General features: G+C 47.8%; 2 protein-coding genes across 5 annotated transcripts in view; one reads left to right on the top strand and one right to left on the bottom strand.

The window, feature by feature from the left end:
- The first annotated feature begins 492 nt into the window (after positions 1 to 492).
- NT5DC2 (5'-nucleotidase domain containing 2) lies at positions 493 to 20,764 on the top strand. The gene is made up of 14 exons (XM_021068900.2): positions 493 to 804; positions 16,045 to 16,229; positions 16,383 to 16,457; positions 16,722 to 16,777; positions 16,914 to 17,007; positions 17,221 to 17,349; positions 17,461 to 17,521; positions 17,605 to 17,707; positions 17,825 to 17,926; positions 18,127 to 18,208; positions 19,877 to 19,963; positions 20,059 to 20,199; positions 20,280 to 20,344; positions 20,425 to 20,764. Exons 1-14 carry the CDS (start codon positions 573 to 575, stop codon positions 20,684 to 20,686), a joined length of 1,674 nt encoding a protein of 557 aa, XP_020924559.1. The 5' UTR covers positions 493 to 572; the 3' UTR covers positions 20,687 to 20,764.
- The window catches only part of STAB1 (stabilin 1), a 28,410-nt gene continuing 28,147 nt past the window's right edge, over positions 20,661 to 20,923 (bottom strand). For all 4 annotated transcript variants that reach the window (XM_021068890.2, XM_021068891.2, XM_084988486.1 and 1 more), the window contains one exon: positions 20,661 to 20,850. In XM_021068890.2, coding sequence (XP_020924549.2) covers positions 20,794 to 20,850 — 57 coding nt within the window. In that variant the 3' untranslated portion in view covers positions 20,661 to 20,793. The remainder of the gene's footprint in view (positions 20,851 to 20,923) is intronic.

Raw genomic sequence — 20,923 nt, 5'->3', positions numbered from 1 at the left:
GGCTCTTTATCCACTAGATAAATGAGTGAAACGGACCGGCCTCTGGTCCGCGGGCAGAGTCAGTCATTGGCAGGAGGCTGGGAACAGGACCTCTACTGCAGGACTGGGGGGAGGGGGGGAAATCTAAGGTCAGGAGGACAGGAGGTGGGGGAAGGGGCAGAGGGACCTGGGAGCCGAGGAGGAAAAAGAAGACCAGGGACCAGGGTGGACTCGCCGCTCTCCGGCATTCTCCTCTCTGAGCCCAGGTCGTCCGGAGACTCGCGGGGCCTCCCGGGAGAGCAGAAGAAGCTGCCATCGCTGTAGTAGATACCGAAGCGGGGGGCGGGGGGGGGCCTCTGAGTCCTCCTCCGCCGCGCCGGGGACTGGGGGAGGGGGCGGGGGAGCCCGCCCCGCCCTGCCCAGGACCTCCCGCCCCCTGGGCCGAGGGGCGCACCCATTGGCCGCCGGGCTCTGGGCGCCGCGCCCATTGGCCCGCTGCTGTGAGAAGCACGCGGCCACCGTGGCGGGCGCGCAGTCAGACGGCGGTGGACTGGACGGAGCGCCGAGGGCTGTGCGGGCGGCGCGCAGCGGGCATGGCGGGTGCGGGCTTGCGGGCGGCTGCTCGGCGCTACCTGCCGCGCCGAGACCACGGCGGGCCGCGAGCCGCCTCGTCCTCGCCCTCCTGCCCTGGCTGCGGCCCCCCGGGTCCCGGCGTCCACTGCCCGGGCGTCCCGCGCTCCACGCCCTCCCCGGCGCCCGCGGGCGCTGCCGAACCTAGTGCGCACCTGTGGGCTCGATACCAGGACATGCGAAGACTGGTGCACGGTGAGTGAGCCGAAGCGGGACGAGCTTCGGGGGTGTAGCCCGAGGGACGGCACATCGCGCGCCGGGAGGACGGACAAACAGATCGAGCGCCTGGGCGCCGCTCCTCGGGTGAAGCGCCCTGGTAGGGCTCGCCAGGGCCACGGAGCTTCAAGGCCAGGCAGCTCTTCTGGAGGAACCGCGGCGGGTGGTCCTGGGGGCCTCCGGGGACGCCCCGACGACTTGAAGCGGGCGGGCGCGAGGTTCCTCACGACGCCGGGTCGGCAGGAGCTCGGGGTTCTCCTAGCAGCCGCCGGAAGGCGAGGCCCCGTGGTTTTTCCTCAGGGTCCCGCCTGCTGGGAGACGGCTGCGGAAACGCCCCCAACCTCTTGTTCTCTTCGGGGCCCTTAGTTGGGGCGGGAGTACCGCAGACAAAGCCAGCCAGCCGACCGGCGGCGCTGGCCAGAGCGGGCTCCTGGCAACTCCAGACCTAAGGGTGGCGACTAGGCTCTTCGGACCCTCTGGAATCCAGCGGTCTTAGCCCAGGAAGGGAAGGTGTTGTTTGGAGAAAGACATCAAGTCGCCCCAGTCCCCTGGAATACAGAGAGGTTGCTGCTTCCTTGACCAGGGCGCTTACTCCTCTGTCCTCTCTCCCTCAGCGAACCAGGCAGATGAGGCCCCAGGGCACCCTGGTGAGGCCAGAGGGCTGAAAGGGCTGAATATTTGCCCTGGACTCGGGGGCCCTGTCTGCAGCAGACAGATGTCCTCGGGTCTTGGTCCTATCACTGACCAGCTGGGTGGCGCTCTGCAAGCCTCGTTTCTCTCATACCCTCAGCGTCATACCCTCAGTGTCCTAGGGCCCATGTTACAGAGCTGTGGTGATGACTTGGAAAGAGTCAGACCAAGAAGGAAGAGGGGAACTTCCAGAGGAGCCCCTCAGGGGTGACGTGGCTTTCATTGGCTAATGAGACAGAGTAGTGGTATCTGGAAGATTCCAACTGCCTGAAGGATAGATTTTGCTCCAGCTGTGGGGAGACCTGGGAGCGGTGGGTGGGCATGACTCCCCTCTTGAGAAGCTGAAGGCGGAATAAAGCCCCTGAAAAATGGTGATTTTGAAGCCTTTGAGCCTTTATTAGGACCCCCACTCCTCCAGTGGACAGGGCACACCTGTGGTACTAATTAAGGAGATGTCGCTGGGCCTGGGGAAGACCCTCTGTAGAGCAGCTTGAGAAGCCTGCCTTGTAGGCATTGGGAGGGAAGTCTAGTGGGGTTTGTCATTCAGACCCCACCTGGATCTTCAGGTCTTCACAGAGACAACCCCTGCCCCCCAGGTTCCTCTTTTTTAAATTTTTTTGCAATTATAGTTTATTTACAATGTTGTGTCATTGTAATTTCTGCTGTACAGCAAAGTGACTCATTCTTTTCTTTTTTTTTTTTTTAGGGCTGCTCTTGTGTCATATGAAAGTTCCCAGGCTTAGGGGTCAAGTCAGAGCTACAACTGCTGGCTTACACCACAGCCACAGCAACGTCATATCCTTAACCCACTGAGCAAGATCAGGGATCAAACCCACAATGTTCTCATTGATACTAGTCGGGTTCGTAATTGATGAGCCACCACAGGAACTTTTTATTCTTTTAATATATATATGTATATGATTTTTCCATTAAGGTCTGTCCCAGGAGATTAGACATAGTTCCCTGTGCTATATAGTAGGACCTTGTTTATCCATTCTAAATGTAATAGTTTGCATCAACTAACCACAAACTCCCAGTCCACCCCACTTCCTCCCCCATCTTTGGCAACCACAGGTCTCTTCTCTGTTTGTTAATCTGTCTCTTTTATAGTCATGTTCATTTGTGCCATATTTTAGGTTCCACATATAAGTGATATCATATGGTATTTGTCTTTCTCTTTCTGACTTAGTATGAGAGTCTCTAGTTGCATCCGTGTTGCTGTAAATGCATTATTTTGTGCTTTTTTATGGCTGAATAGTATTCCATTGTGTGTGTACCACATCTTAATCCATTCATCTGTTGATGCACGTTTAGTTTGTTTCCATATCCTGGCTATTGTGGATAGTGTTGCTGTGAACATAGGCGTGCATGTATCTTTTTGAATTACAATTTTGACCAGATATATGACCAGGAGTGGGATTGCTGGGTCATATGGTAATTATATTTTTTGTTTTCCATAGTGATTGTATCACCTTACAGTGCAGAAAGGTTCCCTTTTTTCCATATCCTATCCAGCATTTGTTAGTTGTAGGCTTTTTGTTTTGTTTTGTTTTGTTTTTTTGGCCACGTGTATGGCATTAGAAGTTCCCATGCCAGGGATCAAACCCAGGAGTTCCATTTTGGCACAGCAAAAACGAATCCAAATAATATCCATGAGGATGTGGGTTCGATCCCTGGCCTCGCTTAGTGGGTTAAGGATCTGAGGTTGCTGTGAGCTGTGGTGTAGTCACAGATGTGACTCAGATCTGACCTTGTTGTGGCTGTGGTGTAGGCTGGCAGCTGTAGCTCCGATGCTACCTCTAGCCTGGGAACTTCGATATATTACAACTGTGGCCCTAAAAAGGCAAAAAAAAGTGGGGGGGGAATCAAACCCATGGGACATATGCCACTGCTGCAGCTACCCTGGATCCTTAACCTTCTGTGCCCAATTGAGAACTCCTGTAAACCTTTTAATAATGGCCATTCCAACCTGTGTGAGGTGGTATATCATTGTAGTTTTGATTTACATTTCTCTAATAATTAGTGATGTTGAGCATCTTTTCAGGTGCCTAATGGATATCTCTATGTCTTCTTTAGAGAAATGTCTTTTGTTTCGTTTTGTCTTTTGTCTTTTTAGGGCTGCCCCCACGGCATATGGAGGTTCCCAGGCTAGGGGTCTAATTGGAGCTGCAGCTTCCAGCCTACAACACAGCCACAGCAATGCCAGATCCACGCTGTGTCTGCGACCTACACCACAGCTCACGGCAACACTGGATCCTTAACCCACTGAGTGAGGCCAGGGATTGAACCTGTAACCTCATGGTTGCTAGTCGAATTTGGAGAAATGTCCATTTAGGTCTCCTGCCTATTTTTCAATTGGGTAGTTTGTTTTTTGGTTGTTGAGTTATATGAGTTGTTTGTATATTTTAGAGATTAAGCCCTTGTTGGATGCATCATTTCCAAATATTTTCTTTCATTCCATAGGTTTTCTTTGCAGGTTTTTTTGGTTTTTTTATAGTTTCCTTTGCTGTGCAAAAGCTTGTAAGTTTGATTAGGTCCCATTTGTTTATTTTTTGTTTTATATCTATTGCCTTGGAAGAACAACCTACGAAAACATTTGTAGGATTAAGTTAGAAAATGTTTTGCCTATGTTCTCTTCTAGGAGTTTTATGGTATCTTGTATTAAGTTTAAGCCATTTTGAGTTTATTTTTGTGCATGGTGTGAGGGTGTGTTCTAATTTCATTGATTTACATGCAGCTGTCCAATTTTCCTAGCACCACTTGCTGAAGAGACTGTCTTTCCCATTTTATATCCTTGTCTTCTTTGTCAAAGATTGTCTGTAGGTGTCTAGGTTTATTTCTGGGCTCTATACTGTTCCAGTGATCTGTATGTCTGTTTTTGTGCCAATACCACACTTTTTTTCTTTACTTTAAATTTGTTTATTATAGTTCATTTATAGTGTTCTGTCAATTTCTGCTGTACAGTCGAGTGACCCAGTTATACCTATAAATACAATCTTTCTCTCACATTATCCTCCATCATGTTCCATCACAAGTGATTAGATATAGTTCCCTGTGCTATACAGCAGGGTCTCATTGCTTATCCACTCTACATGCAATAGTTTACATCTACTAACCCCAAACTCCCAGTCCATCCCACTCCCTCTCCCTCCCCCTTGGCAACCACAAGTCTCTTCTCCATGTCCATGAGTTTGTTTCTTTTCTGAGGATAGGTTCATTTGTGTCATATATTAGATTCCAGATGTAAGTGATATCATATGGTATTTGACTTTCTCACTTCACTTAGTATGAGACTCTCTAGTTCCATCTGTGTTGCTGCAAATGACATCATTTTGTTCTTTTTTGTGTCTGAGTAGTATTCCATTGTGTATATGTACCACATCTTAATCCATTCATCTCTCAATGGACACACTTAGGTTGTTTCCATGCCTTGGCTATTGTGAATAGTGCTGCAGTGAACATAAAGGTGCATGTATCTTTTTCAGTTCAAGTTTTGTCTGGATATATGCCCAGGAGTGGGATCATATGGTAGTTGTATATTTAGTTTTCTGAGGAAACTCCATACTGTTTTCCATTGTGGTTGTGCCAATTTACATTCCCACCAACAGTGAAGGAGGGTGCCTTTTTTCTCCACAGCCTCTCCAGCATTTGCTGTTTGTAGACTTGTTGATGGTGGCCATTCTGACCGGTGTGAGGTGGTACCTCATTGTACTTTTGATTTGCATTTGTCTGATCATTAGTGATGTTGAACATTTTTTCATGTGCCTGTTGGCCATCTGTATGTCTTCTTTAGAGAAATGTCTATTCAGGTCTTCTGCCCATTTTTCAGTTGGGTAGTTTGGGTTTTTTGTTGTTGAGTTGTATAAGTTGTTTGTATATTTTGGCGATTAAGCCCTTGTTGGTTTCATCATTTGAAACTATTTCCTCCCGTTCCATAGGTTGTCTTTCTGGTTTTTTGGGGGGCTGAGTTGTTTTTTGTTTGTTTTTGTTTTGTTTTTTGTTGGTTGGTTTTTTTGTTGGTTTCCTTTGCTGTGCAAAAGCTTGTTTGATTAGGTCCCATTGGTTTATTTCTGTTTTTATTTCTATTGCCTTCAGAGACTGACCTAAGAAAACATTTGTATGGTTGATGTCAGAGAATGTGTCCCCTCTGTTCTTTTCTAGGAGTTTTATGGTATCTTGTCTATGTTTAAGTCTTTAATAAACCATTTTGAGTTTCTTTTTGTGCATGGTGTGAAGGTGTGTTCCAGTTTCACGATTTACATGCAGCTGTCCATTTTTGCCAGCACCACTTGCTGAAGAGACTGTCTTTTTCCCATTTTTGATTCTTGCCCCCTTTGTCAAAGATTAATTGACAGTAGGTGTCTGGGTGTATTTCTGGGTTCTCTATTCTATTCCATTGGTCTGTATGTCTGTTTTTGTACCAGTACCACACTGTCATGATGACTGTAATATTGTCTGAAGTCTGGGAGAGTTATGCCTCCTGCTTGTTTTTTGTCCCTCACAATTGCTTTGGCAATTGTGGGTCTTTCATGGTTCCATATAAATTTTTGGATTTTTCTAGTTCTGTGGAAAGTGTCATGGCTAATTTGATAGGGATTGCATTGAATCTGTAGATTGCTTTAGGTAATATGGCCATTTTAATGATATTAATTATTCCATTCCAGGAGCATGGAATATCGTCCCATTTTTTTGAATCCTCTTTAATTTCTTTGATTGATGTTTTATAGTTCTCAGCATAAAGTCCTTCACATCCTTGGTCAGGTTTATTCCTAGGTATTTAATTTTGGGGGGTGCAATTTTAAAAGGTATTTTTGTATTCCTTTTTTCTAACATTTCATTGTTAGTATACAGAATTGGGACAGATTTCTGAGTGTTAATCTTGTATCATGCTACTTTGCTGAATTTGCTGATCATTTCGAGTAGTTTCTGTGTGGAGTCCTTAGGGTTTTCTATATATATATAGTATCATGTTAACTGTATAGAGTGACAATTTTACCTCTTCCCTTCCAATGTGGATACCTTTTATTTCTTTTATCTGACTACTGTGGCTAGGACTATGTTGAATAAAAGTGGTAAGAGTAGGCATCCTTGTCTTGCTCTAGATTTGAGCAGAAAGGCTTTCAGCTTTTCTCTGTGGAGTACCGTATTGGCTGAGACTTTGTTATAAATGGCTTTTATTATGTTAAGGTAGTTCCCTCTATACCCATTTTGGTAAGAATTTTTATTTTTATTTATTTTTTTTTTTATTATTTTTATTTTATTTTTGGTCTTTTTGTCTTTGTTGTTGTTGTTGCTATTTCTTGGGCCGCTTCCGCGGCATATGGAGGTTCCCAGGCTAGGGGTCGAATCAGAGCTGTAGCCACCGGCCTACGCCAGAGCCACAGCAATGCGGGATCCGAGCCGCGTCTGCAACCTACACCACAGCTCACGGCAACGCCGGATCGTTAACCCACTGAGCAAGGGCAGGGACCGAACCCGCAACCTCATGGTTCCTAGTCGGATTCGTTAACCACTGTGCCACAACAGGAACTCCGGTAAGAATTTTTATAATGAACAGAAGTTGGGTTTTGCCAGATGCTTTTTCTGCATCTTTTGAGATCATGTGGTTTATGGCGTTGATTGATTTGCATATGTTGAACCATCCTTGTGAACTTGGGATGAATCCCACTTGGTCATGGTGTATGATCTTTTTTATATGTGGCTGGATTCAGTTGGCTAAAATTTGTTCAGAGTTTTTGTGTCTATGTTCATCAAAGATATTGGCCTATAATTTTCTTTTTGGTAGTATCTTTGTCTGACTTTGGTATTAGGGTGATGGTGGCTTCATGGAATGTCTTTGGGATTATCCCTCTTCTTTGGCCTTTTGGAAAAGTTTAAGAAGGATGGATGTAAGTTCTCCTTTGTATGTTTGGTAGAATTCGCCTGTGAAGCCATCTGGTCCTGGACTTTTGTTTGTAGGGAGTGTTTTTATTACATGTTCAATTTCATTTCTAGTGATAGGTCTGTTCAGTTGATCTATTTCTTCTTGATTCAGTTTTGATGGGCTGTATGTCTCTAGAAAGTTGTCCATTTCTTCTTGGTTGTCAGATTTGTTGGCATGTAATTGTTCATAGTATTCTCTTATGGGTTTTTTGTTTTGTTTTGTTTTTGTTTTTCTACAGCATCTGTTATTTCTCCTTTTTCATTTCTGATTTGAGTTCTTTCTCTGTTCTTGGTGAGTCTGGCCAGGATTTTTGTCAGTTATGTTTATCCTTTCAAAGAACGAGCTCTTGGTTTTATTGATTTTTTTTTCCTCTCTGATCTTTATGATTTTCTTCCTTCTACTGACTCTTAGGTTTTGTTTGTTGTTCTTTTTCTAATTCTTTTAGGTGGTTAAGTTGTTGATTTGAGATTTTTCTTCTTTTCTGAGGCTGGCCTGTATCACTATGAACTTCCCTCTAAGAATTGCTTTGCAGCATCCCATAGATTTTTGAATGGTTGTGTTTTCATTATCATTTGTATCAAGACATTTTTTTAATTTCCCTTTTGATTTCTTCATTGACCCATTGGTTTTTTTAGTAGCATGTTATTTAGTCTCCAAGTAGTCAGCTTTTTCTTGTTTCTTTTCCTTGGTTGATTTCTAGTTTCATACCATTGTGGTCAGAAAAGATACTTGAAATCATTTCTGTACTCTTAAATTTGTTGGGGTTAGTTTTGTGCCCTAGTACATGGTCAGTCCTTGAGAATGTTCCATGTGCACTTGAAGAAAAGTTATATTCTCCTTTTTTTTTTTGGATGTAATGTCCTGAAAATGTAAATTAAATCTAACTGTTCTATTGGGTCATTTAGTATCTCTGTTGCCTTATTGATTTTCTGTCTAGAAGAGCTGTCTTTTTTTTTTTTTTTTTTTTTTTTTTTGTCTTTTCTAGGGCTGCTGCTGTGGCATATAGAGGTTCCCAGGCTAGGGTTCGAATCAGAGTTGTAGCCACCGGCCTACACCAGAGCCACAGCAACACAGGATCCAAGCCGAGTCTGCAACCTACATCACAGCTCACAGCAACTCCTGATCATTAATCCACTGAGCAAGGCCAGGGATCGAACCTTCAACCTCATGGTTCCTAGTCGGATTCATTAATCACTGAGCCAATATGGGAATTCCTGAAAGAGCTGTCTCTTGATGTGAGTGGTGTGTTAAAGTCTCCTACTATTATTGTGTTCCCATCATTTTCTCCTTCTATGTCTTTTCGTGTTTGTTGTGTGTATTTGGGTGCTCCTTTGTTAGGGGCATATATATTGACAAGTGTAATATCCTCTTGAATTGGTCCTTTTATCATTAAATGGTGTTCTTCATTGTCTTCCTTTTTTTAATTTGTCTTTCTTTATGGCCTTTGTTTTAAAGTCTGTTTTGTCTGATATGAATATTGCAACTCCTGCTTTCCTGTCTTTTCCTCTTTTCCATTCACACGAAATATCTTTTTCCCTCCCCTCACTTTTTCTTTTCTTTTCTTTCTTGTTTTTTTTTTTTTTTTTTTTTTTTTTTTGTCTTTTGTCTTTTGTCTTTTGTCTTTTTGGGCTGCACCTGCTGCATATGGAGGTTCCCAGGCTAGGGGTCCACTTGGAGCTGTAGCTGCCAGCCTGCACCACAGCCACAGCCGCACCAGATCGAAGCCACATCTGCAACCCACACCACATCAATCCCAGATCCCCAACCCCCTGAGTGAGGCCAGGGATCGGACCCTCAACCTCATGGTTCCTAGTTGGATTCGTTTCCGCTATGCCACAACAGGAACTCCTCTTTTTTTTTTTTCTTTTTCTTTTTGTCATTTTAGGGCCCCACCCATGGCATTTGGAAATTCCTAGACTAGGGATTGAATTGGAGCTGCAGCTGCCAGCCTATACTATAGGGTTTTCTATATATAGTATGTCATCTGTATAGAGTGACAGTTTTATCTCTTCCCTTCCAATTTGGATACCTTTTATTTCTTTCTTTTATCTGATTGCTGTGGCTAGGACTTCCAGTACTATGTGGAATAAAAGTGGTGAGAGTGGGCATCCTTGTCTTGTTCCAAATTTTATCAGGAAGGCTTTCAGCTTTTCTCCATTGAGTATTATATTGGGTGTGAGTTTGTCATAAATGGCTTTTATTATATATTCCTTCTATACCACTTGGGTAAGAGTTTTTCCTTTTTTTTTTTTTTTTTTTTTTTTGGTGTCCCCATGGCATATGGAATTCCTGGGCCAGGGATCAGATCTGCGCCACAGTTGTTACTTACACTGCAACTGCAGCAGCACCAGATCCTTAACCCACTGTGCCAGGCTAGGGAAGGTATGGAACCTGCATCTCACGGCTCCAGAGACACGACCAATCCCATTGTGCCACAGTGGGAACTCTGGTAAGAGTTTTTGTCTTAAATGGATATTGAATTTTGCAAAATGCTTTTTCTGCATCCATTGAGATGATCATGTGGTTTTTTACTTTTTTTTTTTTGGTTAATGTGTATTACATTGATTGATTTGCATATGTTGAACCACCCCTGTGAACTTGGGATGAATCCCATTTGGATGAGGAGGATGATCTTTTTTGCGTTATATATGTTGTTGGATTCAGATTGCTAGAATTTTGTTGAGAATTTTTGCATCTGTATTCATCAAAGATATTGGCCTGTAGTTTTCTTTTTTGCTGTTATTTTTGTCTGTCTGGTTTTGGTATTTAGGGAGATGATGGCTTTATAGAATGTCTTTGAGAGTGTTTCTTCCTCTTCAATCTTTTGGAAAAGTTTGAGAAGGAATGGTATAAAGTTCTTCTTTGTATGTTTGGTAGAATTCACCATGGAGCCATCTGGAACCGTGTTTTAGGGAGTATTATTATTATTACATATTGTATCTTCTAATGATCAGTTATCCAGATTATCTATTTCTTCTTGATTTAATTTTGATGGACTGTATGTTTCTAGAGAGTTGTCCATTTCTTCTAGGTTATCAAATTTGTTGTCATATAATTGTTCATAGTATTGTCTTATGTTTTTTTTTTGTTTGTTTTTTTTGGGTTTTTGAGATTGCTCCTTTTTCATTTCTGATTTTTGTTTATATGGGTTCTCTCTCTCTTTTCTCCTTGGTGAACCTGGCCAGAGGTTTGTCAATTTTGTTTATTACCCTTTCAAAGAACCAGTTCTTGGTTTTATTGATTTTTTTTTTCTGTTATTGTTGTAATCTCTGTTTTATTTCCTCTCTGATCTTTATGATTTCCTTCCTTCTGCTGACTTTAGGTTTTATTTGTTCTTCTATTTCTAACTCTTCTAGGTGGTAGGTTGGGTTGTTTATTTGAGATTTTTTCTTGTTTTGTTAAGAAAGATCTGAACTTCCCTCTAAGAACTCCTTTTGCAGCATCCTGTAGATTTTTGAATGGTTGTGTTTTCATTGTCATTTGTCTCAAGGTTTGTTTTTGTTTTTTGGTTTTTTTTGTTTTGTTTTGGCCTGGGCCCAGAGCCAGGGATCAAATTTATGCCACAGCAGTGACCCAAGCCACTGTGCTATCATTGCCAGATTTCTAACCTGTTGTGCCACAAGGGAACTCCTTGTTTCAGGGTATTTTTTTTAAATTTCCTTTTTTATTTCTTCCATGATCCTTTGTTGTTTTGTGTTTTTTTTGGCTCTCCTGAGCCATATGGAGTTCCCAGGCCAGGGGTCAGATCTGAGCCACAGTCACAGCCTAGGCAAAAGCTGTGGCAGCACTGGACCCTTTAACCCACTCTGCTGGGCCAGGGATCAGATCTGTCCTGGAATCACAGAGACACTGCCAATTCAGTTTCACTGCAGCAGGAACTCCCCATTGTTTTTTTTAAATAGCATGTTGTTTAGTGTTCATGTGGTCATTTTTTTTTTTTCTCATTTCTTTTTTGTGGTTAATTTCTAGTTTCATGCCGTTTTGGTTAGAGAAGATTATTGGAATAATTTCTATATTCAAATTTGTGGAATTTAGTTTTGTGCCCTAGTATATGGTCAATCCTAGAGAATGTTCCATGTGCATTTGAAGCAAAAAATGTATATTCTGCTTTTTTTTTGATAAAATGTCCTAAACACGTCGATTAAGTCTGTTCTATTGTGTCATTTAGTATCCCTGTTGTCTTTTCTGTTTTAGAAGATCTGTCCATTGATGTGAGTGGGCTGTGAAAATCTCCTACTATTATTATATTCCCATCCATTTCTCCTTTTATGTCTGTTAGTATTTGTTTTATGTATTTGGGTGCTTCTATATTAAGTCCATTTATGTTGATGAGTGTAAAATCCTCTTCTTGTATTGATCCTTTTGTCATTATTGAGTGTCCTTTATCTTTCTTAACAGTTTTGTGGTGTTTTGGTTTTGGGTTTTTTGGGGGGTTTTTTTGTTTGTTTTTTTTTGTTTTTTTTTTTTGTTTTTTTGTCTTTTTAGGGCCCCAACTGAAGTATATGGAGGTTCCCAGGCTAGGGGGTCTAATCGGAGCTACAGCTGCCAGCCTACACCACAGCTCACAGCAATGCTAGATCCTTAACCCACTGAGTGCGGCCGGGGATCAAACCTGCAACCTCTTGCTTCCTAGTCGGATTTGTTTCCGCTGCACCACAACGGGAACTCCGTGTTTTTTGGTTTTAGTTTGCTTGTTTTTTTGTTTTTTGTTTTTGCTCATCCTTGGCACATGGAAGGGTGAGGAAACCCATTCTACATTTGTGACCTTTGCCACAGCTATGGTGGCATGGCTGGATCCTTAACCTGCTGGGCCACAAGGCAGCATCCTCTTCATGGTCTTTGTTTTAAAGTCTGTCTTGTCTGATATGAGTATTGCAGCTGCCACTTTTTCATTTTTGTTCATATGAAATATTTTTTCCCATCCCTTCACTTTCAATCTTTGTGTTTCCTTTGCCCTGAGGTGGGTCTCTTGTAGGCAGCATATTTGAGGCTCTTGTTTTTTTTGTCTAGTCTGTGACTCTGTGTTTTGATTAGAATTTTCAGTCCAGTGACATTTACAGTAATCATTGATACATGTATAATTATTGCCATTTTAAATTTTCTTTTCCAGTTGACTCTGTTTCTTCTTTGCTCCTTTCTTTTGTGTTTTTTGGTGTTATTTCTTTTTGTCCTTTTTTTCTTTTTCTTTTTTTGCTGCACCTGTGACATGTGGAAGTTCTTATGCCGGGGAATTGCAGCCATGCCACAGCAGTGACCAGAGTTTCTGCAGTGACAATGCCAGATCCTTAACCCACTGCACCACAGGGGAACTGATGACTTTTTAAATTTTATTCTTGTGTTCTCTTCTCTTTGTTTTTTTGTGAATCTTTTGTGGGTTTGATTTGTGGTTGCCTTGTTTTTCAAGTATGCTTTATCTGCTTGCTTTAGACTAAGTCATATAATCTCATGGATGTTCTTTTTAAAAAAGTGTACATTTTTTTTCTCTCCTTCCCCATATTTTTTGATTTGAGTGACCTTTTTTTACATGTCCATGTTTATCCTTTTGCTTTGCCTTGTGTTTATCATCCCTTTCACAAATAGTTTTTTCTTTTCTTTTGATCTGTGTACTGGCTTGTTACTTTCCAGTTGTCATTTCCTCCTTCCTGTGTCTTCTTGCTTCTTTTCTCTTTAGAGGAGACCTTTCTTCTTTTTTTGGCTGCATCTATGGCAGGTGGAAGTTCCCAGACCAGGTATCAAACCTGTGCCACAGTTGTCGCCTGTGCAACAGCTGCAGTAGTTGTCAGATCCTTAACCCACTGAGCCACAAGGGAATTTCTAGAGAAGACCTTTCAGTATTTCTTTTAGAATTTTATTATTGCTGTATTCTTTTTGCTTATCTGAGAAATTCTTTCTTCTCCTTTTTTAAATGATAATCTTAGAGTTCCCATTGTGGCCAAGCGGGTTAAGAACCCAACATTGTGTCCTTGAGGATACAGGTCTGATCCCTGGCCTCACTCAGTGGGTTAAGGATCTGACATTGTCACAAGATGAGGCGTATGTTGCAGATGGGCTGGGGTCCATTGTTGCCATGGCTGTGATGTAGGCCAGCAGCTGTAGCTCTGACCAACCCCTAGCCTGAGAACTTCCATATGCCATAGGTGCAGCTATAAAAAGAGAAAGGAAAAAAGAAAATAATGATAATCTTGCTGGGTTGAGTATTCTCGGTGGTAGGTTTTTCCCTTTCAGAATTTTTTTTTTTAATTTCTTCTCCCCTGCCCCCTCATGGCATATGGAATTCCTGGCCAGGGCTCAGCTCTGAGCTGTAGTTGCAACCTATACCGCAGCTGCAGCAATGCCAGATTCTTTTACCCACCATGCCACACATCTGCAGTGACCCAAGCTGCTGCATTCGGATTCTTAACCCACTGTGTCATGGCAGGAACTCACCCACGAGCTCCTTTTGATGTGTTAAGGGCAGAGTCATTTCCAAGATGCCACGATGAGTGCTGGTATTGACCAGTCTTGCACCCCTGGGTCGTAACTCTCCCTCTGGCTGAGTTTTCTTGGGGGAGATAGCTGATGCCTGTGGGCAAAACTTTGTCAGGGAGCCAGGCCACAGGCTACCCCCCTCCCCTCTAGCCTCACTGTGGTGACACTGGAAGGGTAGGCCAAGGGGCAAAATGATTGAGGCAGATGGGGTGGCCCAATTTTAAATCTTAGCTCCATAGCCTACTGCTATACAGTTCACCTCCCTGTGTTCCAGTTTCTTCCTCTGGATGATGGAGGAATGTGTCACCACTTTGTAGTACTGGAGTGGCTGTTAGAGTAAGAAGAGCCTCTGAGGCAAACAGCAGCAGCTGGAAGGATGGCCCCCATAAGTGACTCTCATGGTTGCCATGGGGAGGAGTTGGCCTAGAACCTGGAATCTTGGGAAGGCCTGAAAGCTGGGGGTCTAGACAGTGAAAACCAGTGAACTTGGGAGGCTAGTGTGGGTACGAGGCCTGTCTCCTTCTCTGGCCCTGTGCACCAGCACAGCCCTGTGGAAGAAACTGGAAGAAACTGGGTCCTTGTGGCCAGTGGAGCTGTGGTTTTCTCAGTATGGAAGCTGGGTCAGGAGTCCAGGCCTGCAGGCTGCTTCCTCATCCTGCTTTGTTCCTAGGCAGACTGTCCGTCCCTCTGGGCATCCTCAGTGACAGAGGCCAAAGCCTGGATTTGGCCAGAACGCAGTGCCAGCAAAGGGCTGCACTGCCAGGCATAGCCCTCCCCTCCTGTGGAGCTACTGGACTACCAGGAGTCATGGTTGGCACCCAGGAACTCAGGACCATAGGAAAGGACATCTCAGAAGCATCTCCCTAGAGGGCTGAAGTCAGCTGTGTCTCAGGTGCGCCCAAGCGAGCAGTGTTCTCTCTGCACTGAAGCAGCTGCTCTGCCAGGCCTAGGGCCACCAGAGGAACCAGCCACACCTGTTATCCCACCCACGCTTTGCACTTGTCTCCAAAGGAAAGGGGGTAGGGGTGGAGCCGGTGTTCAGAAGGGACCTCTGTGGTGAATGCCTGCTGCATGGCCAATGGCTTCTGCCTTAAGATCACAACTAGTTGTGGCTGAGACAGAAATTCCCTGTGGGGCTTGCAGTATTTGGGCCTCAGCCACAGACAAGAGGTCACAAGAATGGGGCCACCCGGAGCCCCTGCAAGAAAGTGCCCTGTGTGTGCACCTAGTCTTACTTGCTCCCTTCTCCGTGCAACCCATTTCCTCGAGGGAAACTAGGGACAAGAAGATGTGAGTTCCAGAGGTGCATTGCCCATTTAATCCTACATTTGTTGCAGGTGCAGAGTGAGGGTGCTTCCCCAAGCATGTTCTATATAACCCACTTAATTAATTCTCTAGGTTGCTACTATTACTCCCCTTTTAGAGATAAGGAAACTGAGGCCCAAAAGAAGAGTTGATTTTTCCAAGGTCAAAGCCATGAGAGGGAGGACTTGGTCTGGTCTCTGACCTCAAAGCCCATGCCCTTTCCCCATCCACCTCCCCTGCTGCACAGACGGGGAAACCAGGGCAGATGAGCTGGGGACTCCTCAGCCCCTCAGGAGCAGCCAAGGGCTTGGGACGCCTATGACTGCATCCTCAGAGGGGAGCAGCCTGGGTAATGGCCCAGAACCCGACATCACATGTCCCCGACGCTTGTCGTAATTAGCAATGTTCCCTGGCTAGAGGCAGCAAATGTCATTATGTGGACTTGGTGGCAGCCGAAATCTGATTAGAGGGGCCTCACTATGAGGGCTGTGGCAGGTGCACAGAACTGGGAGCCTGAGCAGCAGAGGGGCTGCCCAATTCCTTCCCACCCGATAGTGTTCCTAAGTTCTAACCCCAGCTTCAGGCCAGGTGGAAAGGATCAGAGCATAACCAGGTGTCCGATGGGGCTTATGAGAGCCTGGAGGAAACAAAGCTCAGAGCAACTGGTGGGCTGCAGGTGATGATATAACCCAGGACCCATAGGGTCCTTTCCTCACCCATGTCACTGAGTGAGCCACCTCTGAGCCTCCGTTTGACCTTCTGCTGCATGGAGCTGACAGTACCCACCTAGGGTGTTTCATGATCCTCATCACACTTGAACTTCCTTTCTCTAGACCTCCTGCCCCCTGAGGTCTGCAGTCTCCTGAACCCAGCAGCCATTTATGCCAACAACGAGATCAGCCTGCAAGATGTCGAGGTCTATGGCTTTGACTACGACTACACCCTGGCCCAGTATGCAGACACACTGCACCCGGAGATCTTCAACGCTGCCCGTGACATCCTGATTGAGCACTACAAGGTAAGGGTAGACAGGCAGGGGACCCAGCTTGGCCTAATGCCAGACTGGAATCACAGGGCTCCTCTGGTGTCTGAATTGACCCCCTGAGGCAGCTGCCAGCCAGCAGGTCTGGCAGTGTCGCTGGCTCAGGCCGGGCCTGATTTCCCCCAACAGTACCCAGAAGGGATTCGGAAGTATGACTATAACCCCAGCTTTGCCATCCGTGGCCTCCACTACGACATTCAAAAGGTGAGTAGCTAGACCACTGACTCTCCCTGGCTCCTCCTAACTGGATATGTATTGGAGCTACTTCCTTAGCACCCCCACCTCCTTTGGGGGGGGTCCCCTTCATATTCTACTCCCTTGGCCTCAAAGCTCTAAGCTTCCTCTTGGTATGCATGTGATGCCCTTGGTATCATCCAGGTTAGGGTCTCAGCGTTTAGGGGAATAGGCTGGTTAGAGCCAGTGGCAGGTCCTTCCCCATTGCCCATTCTGCTCCCTTGTTGCCTGCAGAGTCTTCTGATGAAGATTGATGCCTTCCATTATGTGCAACTAGGGACGGCCTACAGGTCAGTGCTCATTCTGCCTAACCCCACTCCAGCCCGCTGCTCCACTCCACACTGTCCCACCTTGCCCCACTGTTCCCTACACTGTGGCCTGGGCTCAGGACCACTTTGGACTGGTGATATCTGTGCATCCACGCAGGGGCCTCCAACCTGTGCCAGACGAAGAGGTGATCGACCTTTATGGGGGCACCCAGCACATCCCACTGTACCAGATGAGTGGCTTCTATGGCAAGGTACTCACTCCATCTGCAGATGCCCAGAGCAGTCAGCTCAGTGACCCTGCTGTGGGTGCTGCCTCCCTGGAAGGCGGTGCCCACATCCTGGTGGGCAGCCCTGACCCACAGACTGCATGCCTCCACTCGTGTCCCAAGACAGATTCCGAGCCCTTGGTCTCCAGAGCTGATGGTGGGGCTGGAGGGGTGGCTGAGTCAGTGGTCCCTCCCCAGGGTCCCTCCATCAAGCAGTTCATGGACATCTTCTCGCTGCCAGAGATGGCACTGCTCTCCTGCGTGGTGGACCACTTCCTGGGCCATGGCCTGGAGTTTGACCAAGCACACCTCTACAAGGACGTGACGGTGAGGACACTAGGCCTGCCTCCCAGGGCGACAGGGAGTGTGAAGTCCAGCCACAGTGGGGCAGGTCCCCCTGGCTCCACTGTGCTCTCACTGTCCCCCAACTGCCCCCAGGACGCCATTCGAGATGTGCATGTGAAGGGCCTTATGTACCAGTGGATCGAGCAGGATATGGGTAAGAGAGGACAAACACCCTGCTGTGGCCTGCCTGAGCAGGGGACAGGGCTGGCCCTCACATACCCGTCTCCGCCCCATTAGAGAAGTACATCCTGCGAGGGGAAGAGACATTCGCTGTCCTGAACCGCCTGGTGGCCCATGGGAAGCAGCTGTTCCTCATCACCAACAGTCCTTTCAGCTTTGTGTGAGTCCCGTCCACAGTAGGAGGAGAGAGCAGGGCAGGGGCCCAGAGCGGGGCGGCAGGCCTGGAGCCTCCCTCAGATACCTAACACCTGTCCCGCTCTGTCCCACCTCTGCCCAGGGACAAGGGGATGCGGCACATGGTCGGTCCCGACTGGCGCCAACTCTTCGACGTGGTCATTGTCCAGGCGGACAAGCCCAGCTTCTTCACTGACCGGCGCAAGTATGGGCCTGGCAGGGGCGATGGGCCCCGGGAGCAGGGACTAGCCTCTGCTTGCTGCCCTGTGTGCTTGGGGTGGGGACACCCCCTTGCTGGTAGGCAGCCCCCATGAACAGGTGGGCCTTTGCAGAGTGGGTGGTTCTGCTGCAGCCTGGAAATCAGGCCCTTTCCCACCCCCACCCCCACCCCCACCCCCCTGCCAGGCCTTTCAGAAAACTCGATGAGAAAGGCTCACTGCATTGGGACCGTATCACCCGCCTGGAGAAGGGCAAGATCTATCGACAGGTGAGAACCATTTAGGTGGGAATTGTACTGGGCGGGGGCCCCAGGCTGTGGAAGGGCAGCTGCACAAATTCTTGGGCCCTGACCAGCCATCACACATCTACTGTGGGTCTGTCCCTTCACAGGAAGTGGCTCCCAGGACTAAGGCCCAGGCAGTGTCCAGGGCCTGGCCCAGTCACATGGCCTGTGTGCCATGCTTTCCTCATCTGTAAAAGAGGTGTAATACTCTACTGGAGTGATGATGTAAACCTCTTAGATTGGGCGGAGGTTTGCTAAAGGCACAGTTAAATGGCCCTATTTTCATCTGGGGCTGAGCACTCTGCTGCAGCCAGCCAGCCTGGCTGGGGCTTCTGTGCTGGGCTGATGCAGGGGCTCCTCACAGACTTCTAGGGAGACCCCCTTTCCTGGCTGGCTAGCAAGATGAGGAGGGGCCTCGTGCTGGGGGAGAGGGATTCAGTGGCTGTGAATCGTAGCTGATTAAGGCATTTGGCTCTGGATGGAATGCAGAAATCCTGGCTGAGTGGGGCTTCTTGGGAGATAAGGGTTCCAGAAGCTGGGGGGAGGTAGCCACAGGGAGCAGGGGCCTGCAAGCAGTAGTCCCAGCCCTTCCCTTCTGCCCGCTGCTCAGCCTCCCGCCCTGCTGGGCCCGAACTATCCGTGGCTCCCCTGGGTGCAGACCTTCCCCTCGGTGCTGAGGGCGACGCTCTCCTTTGTCTTGGATGAGTGAGCCTGAGGAAGGTCATGCACCTCTGTGGGAACAAGTGTCTTTCTCTTCTTTGGCAGGTTTTAGCCTGTTCTTTTTGCCTCATGTTCTGCACTTTCATTGTGTACTTCGTTCTCATCTTTCTTTGCTTTCCCCTCTCCCGTTCCTGGAACCTCAGGCTCCTCCTGCCTGACTTGGCATCTGCACCACAAGATCTTTTCTCTTGGCACGTTTTCAGGGCTCTGCCCCCTCATTATTCCCTCTTCTGCCAGGTCCCCTACTCCTCAGCCTCTCCATTTGGACTTGTTTAAACAATGAAGTCCTCTACCTGTTTTTCCTGTGGCGTTCATCTCCCCAAGCCTCTTGCATGTGCAGAATGCTCTAGTAGCTCCTTTTTTTGCTGGGTGTATTTTCTTCTCACTTTTGGGCTCTGGGCTTCTGCCCTGGAGCTGCTGTACTTCCTGCGCTCCCCCTTCCTCTGTTTCTGCTCCCCTGCCAGCTTTCTCTGCTGTGTTTGGGCCTGGTGTTTTCATCTTTTCTCCAGCTTTGGTGCACAAGGGGCAGCCAGCCTCACAGTAAGGTCTGCCATTGGTCTGCTGGGTCCCTCTGGGTTCAGGCTGGGGAGGCTGCTTACTTTAGGGCCTTGGGGTCACAGCTGCAGTTTGTTTCCCACAGAGCGGACTCAATCCCCAGCTTGGGGTGGGTGTGAGGCCCTGGGGAGGGGAGGCCCAGGGCACCAGGCCTGCAGGAGACCTTCCTGTGGCGGGCAGACCCCCTTCCTGAGTGTGAGGGGAGGTAGCAGGGGTCAGAGCCCAAAGGGGACAGTGAGGCCACGGGAAAGGGCAGCCCAGCATCCGGCTGGAACGACCTCACTGCCTCTGGGGAACGGGAAAAACTGGTGGAGAACAGCCCCATGGAAGCCCCCTCGGCACTCTGGGCTTAGTGCTGTCCTCACTACGTCTCCCCAGGGAAACCTGTTCGACTTCCTGCGCCTGACAGAATGGCGGGGCCCCCGTGTGCTCTACTTCGGAGACCATCTCTACAGTGACCTGGCGGTGAGGGAGGCATGGCCACAGCGGGGAGGAGAGTGGAGGGGGCCCTTCTCGTCGGCGGTGAGCCGGTGAGCCGTGACCTCCACCCTGCCCCCCAGGATCTCATGCTGCGCCACGGCTGGCGCACGGGTGCCATCATCCCTGAGCTGGAGCGCGAGATCCGCATTATCAACACGGAGCAGTACATGCACTCGCTGACGTGGCAGCAGGCGCTCACCGGACTGCTGGAGCGCATGCAGGTGCGGGCTGGCGGGTGTCTGGCGGGAGGGATGGTGCTGCTCCTGGCCACGCACAGCAGCGTGCACCTCATCTCCCCCAGACCTACCAGGACGCCGAGTCACGGCAGGTGCTGGCTGCCTGGATGAAGGAGCGGCAGGAACTGAGGTGAGTGGTGGGGCCTGGGCAGGAGTCCCAGTCCCCTCAGAAGCCCACCTCGAGTGCTGTGTGTGTGTCTTCCTCCCAAGGTGCATCACCAAGGCGCTGTTTAACGCTCAGTTTGGGAGCATCTTCCGCACCTTCCACAACCCCACCTACTTCTCACGGCGCCTGGTGCGCTTCTCCGACCTCTACATGGCCTCCCTCAGCTGCCTGCTCAACTACCGCGTGGACTTCACCTTCTACCCCCGCCGCACGCCCCTGCAGCACGAGGCACCACTCTGGATGGACCAGCTCTGCACGGGCTGCATGAAGACGCCCTTCCTCGGGGACATGGCCCACATCCGCTGAGGGCACCTTTATTATCTGGACGAGGCCCAGCCCCTTCAGTCCCGCCCACTCTGGGCAATAAAAGCCGTCTCTCTCCTGCTCGTGCCTCTGCTTCAGCCCAGACTGCGTCACTTGACTGTGAGGGTCCTCTGGGTGTCGGGGAAGTCCTCCTCCAGGAGCGAGTCCTGCGGGGAGGACTGTTTGTTAGTGGCTGGACTGAGACTGGGCCCTGGGGCCCCTCTCCCAACCCCCTGAGCC

Source organism: Sus scrofa, chromosome 13 (genome assembly GCF_054392235.1).
Source record: "Sus scrofa isolate SSC_HxYL_T2T_F1_AM1 chromosome 13, Sscrofa_HxYL_maternal_Yorkshire_Landrace_v2.0, whole genome shotgun sequence".
NCBI lineage: Eukaryota > Metazoa > Chordata > Mammalia > Artiodactyla > Suidae > Sus > Sus scrofa.
The sequence above is the reverse complement of the archived record's forward strand: the minus strand, read 5'-3'. Positions and strand labels throughout refer to the sequence as shown.

What these genes read in the sequence shown, in the direction of transcription:
- NT5DC2 (XM_021068900.2), top strand. Translation starts at nt 573, where the DNA reads ATGGCGGGTGCGGGCTTGCGGGCGGCTGCTCGGCGCTACCTGCCGCGC. An exon ending in CATGCGAAGACTGGTGCACG is followed by an intron (nt 805 to 16,044) that starts GTGAGTGAGCCG and finishes TCCTTTCTCTAG; the next exon opens with ACCTCCTGCCCCCTGAGGTC. An exon ending in AACAGTCCTTTCAGCTTTGT is followed by an intron (nt 17,708 to 17,824) that starts GTGAGTCCCGTC and finishes ACCTCTGCCCAG; the next exon opens with GGACAAGGGGATGCGGCACA.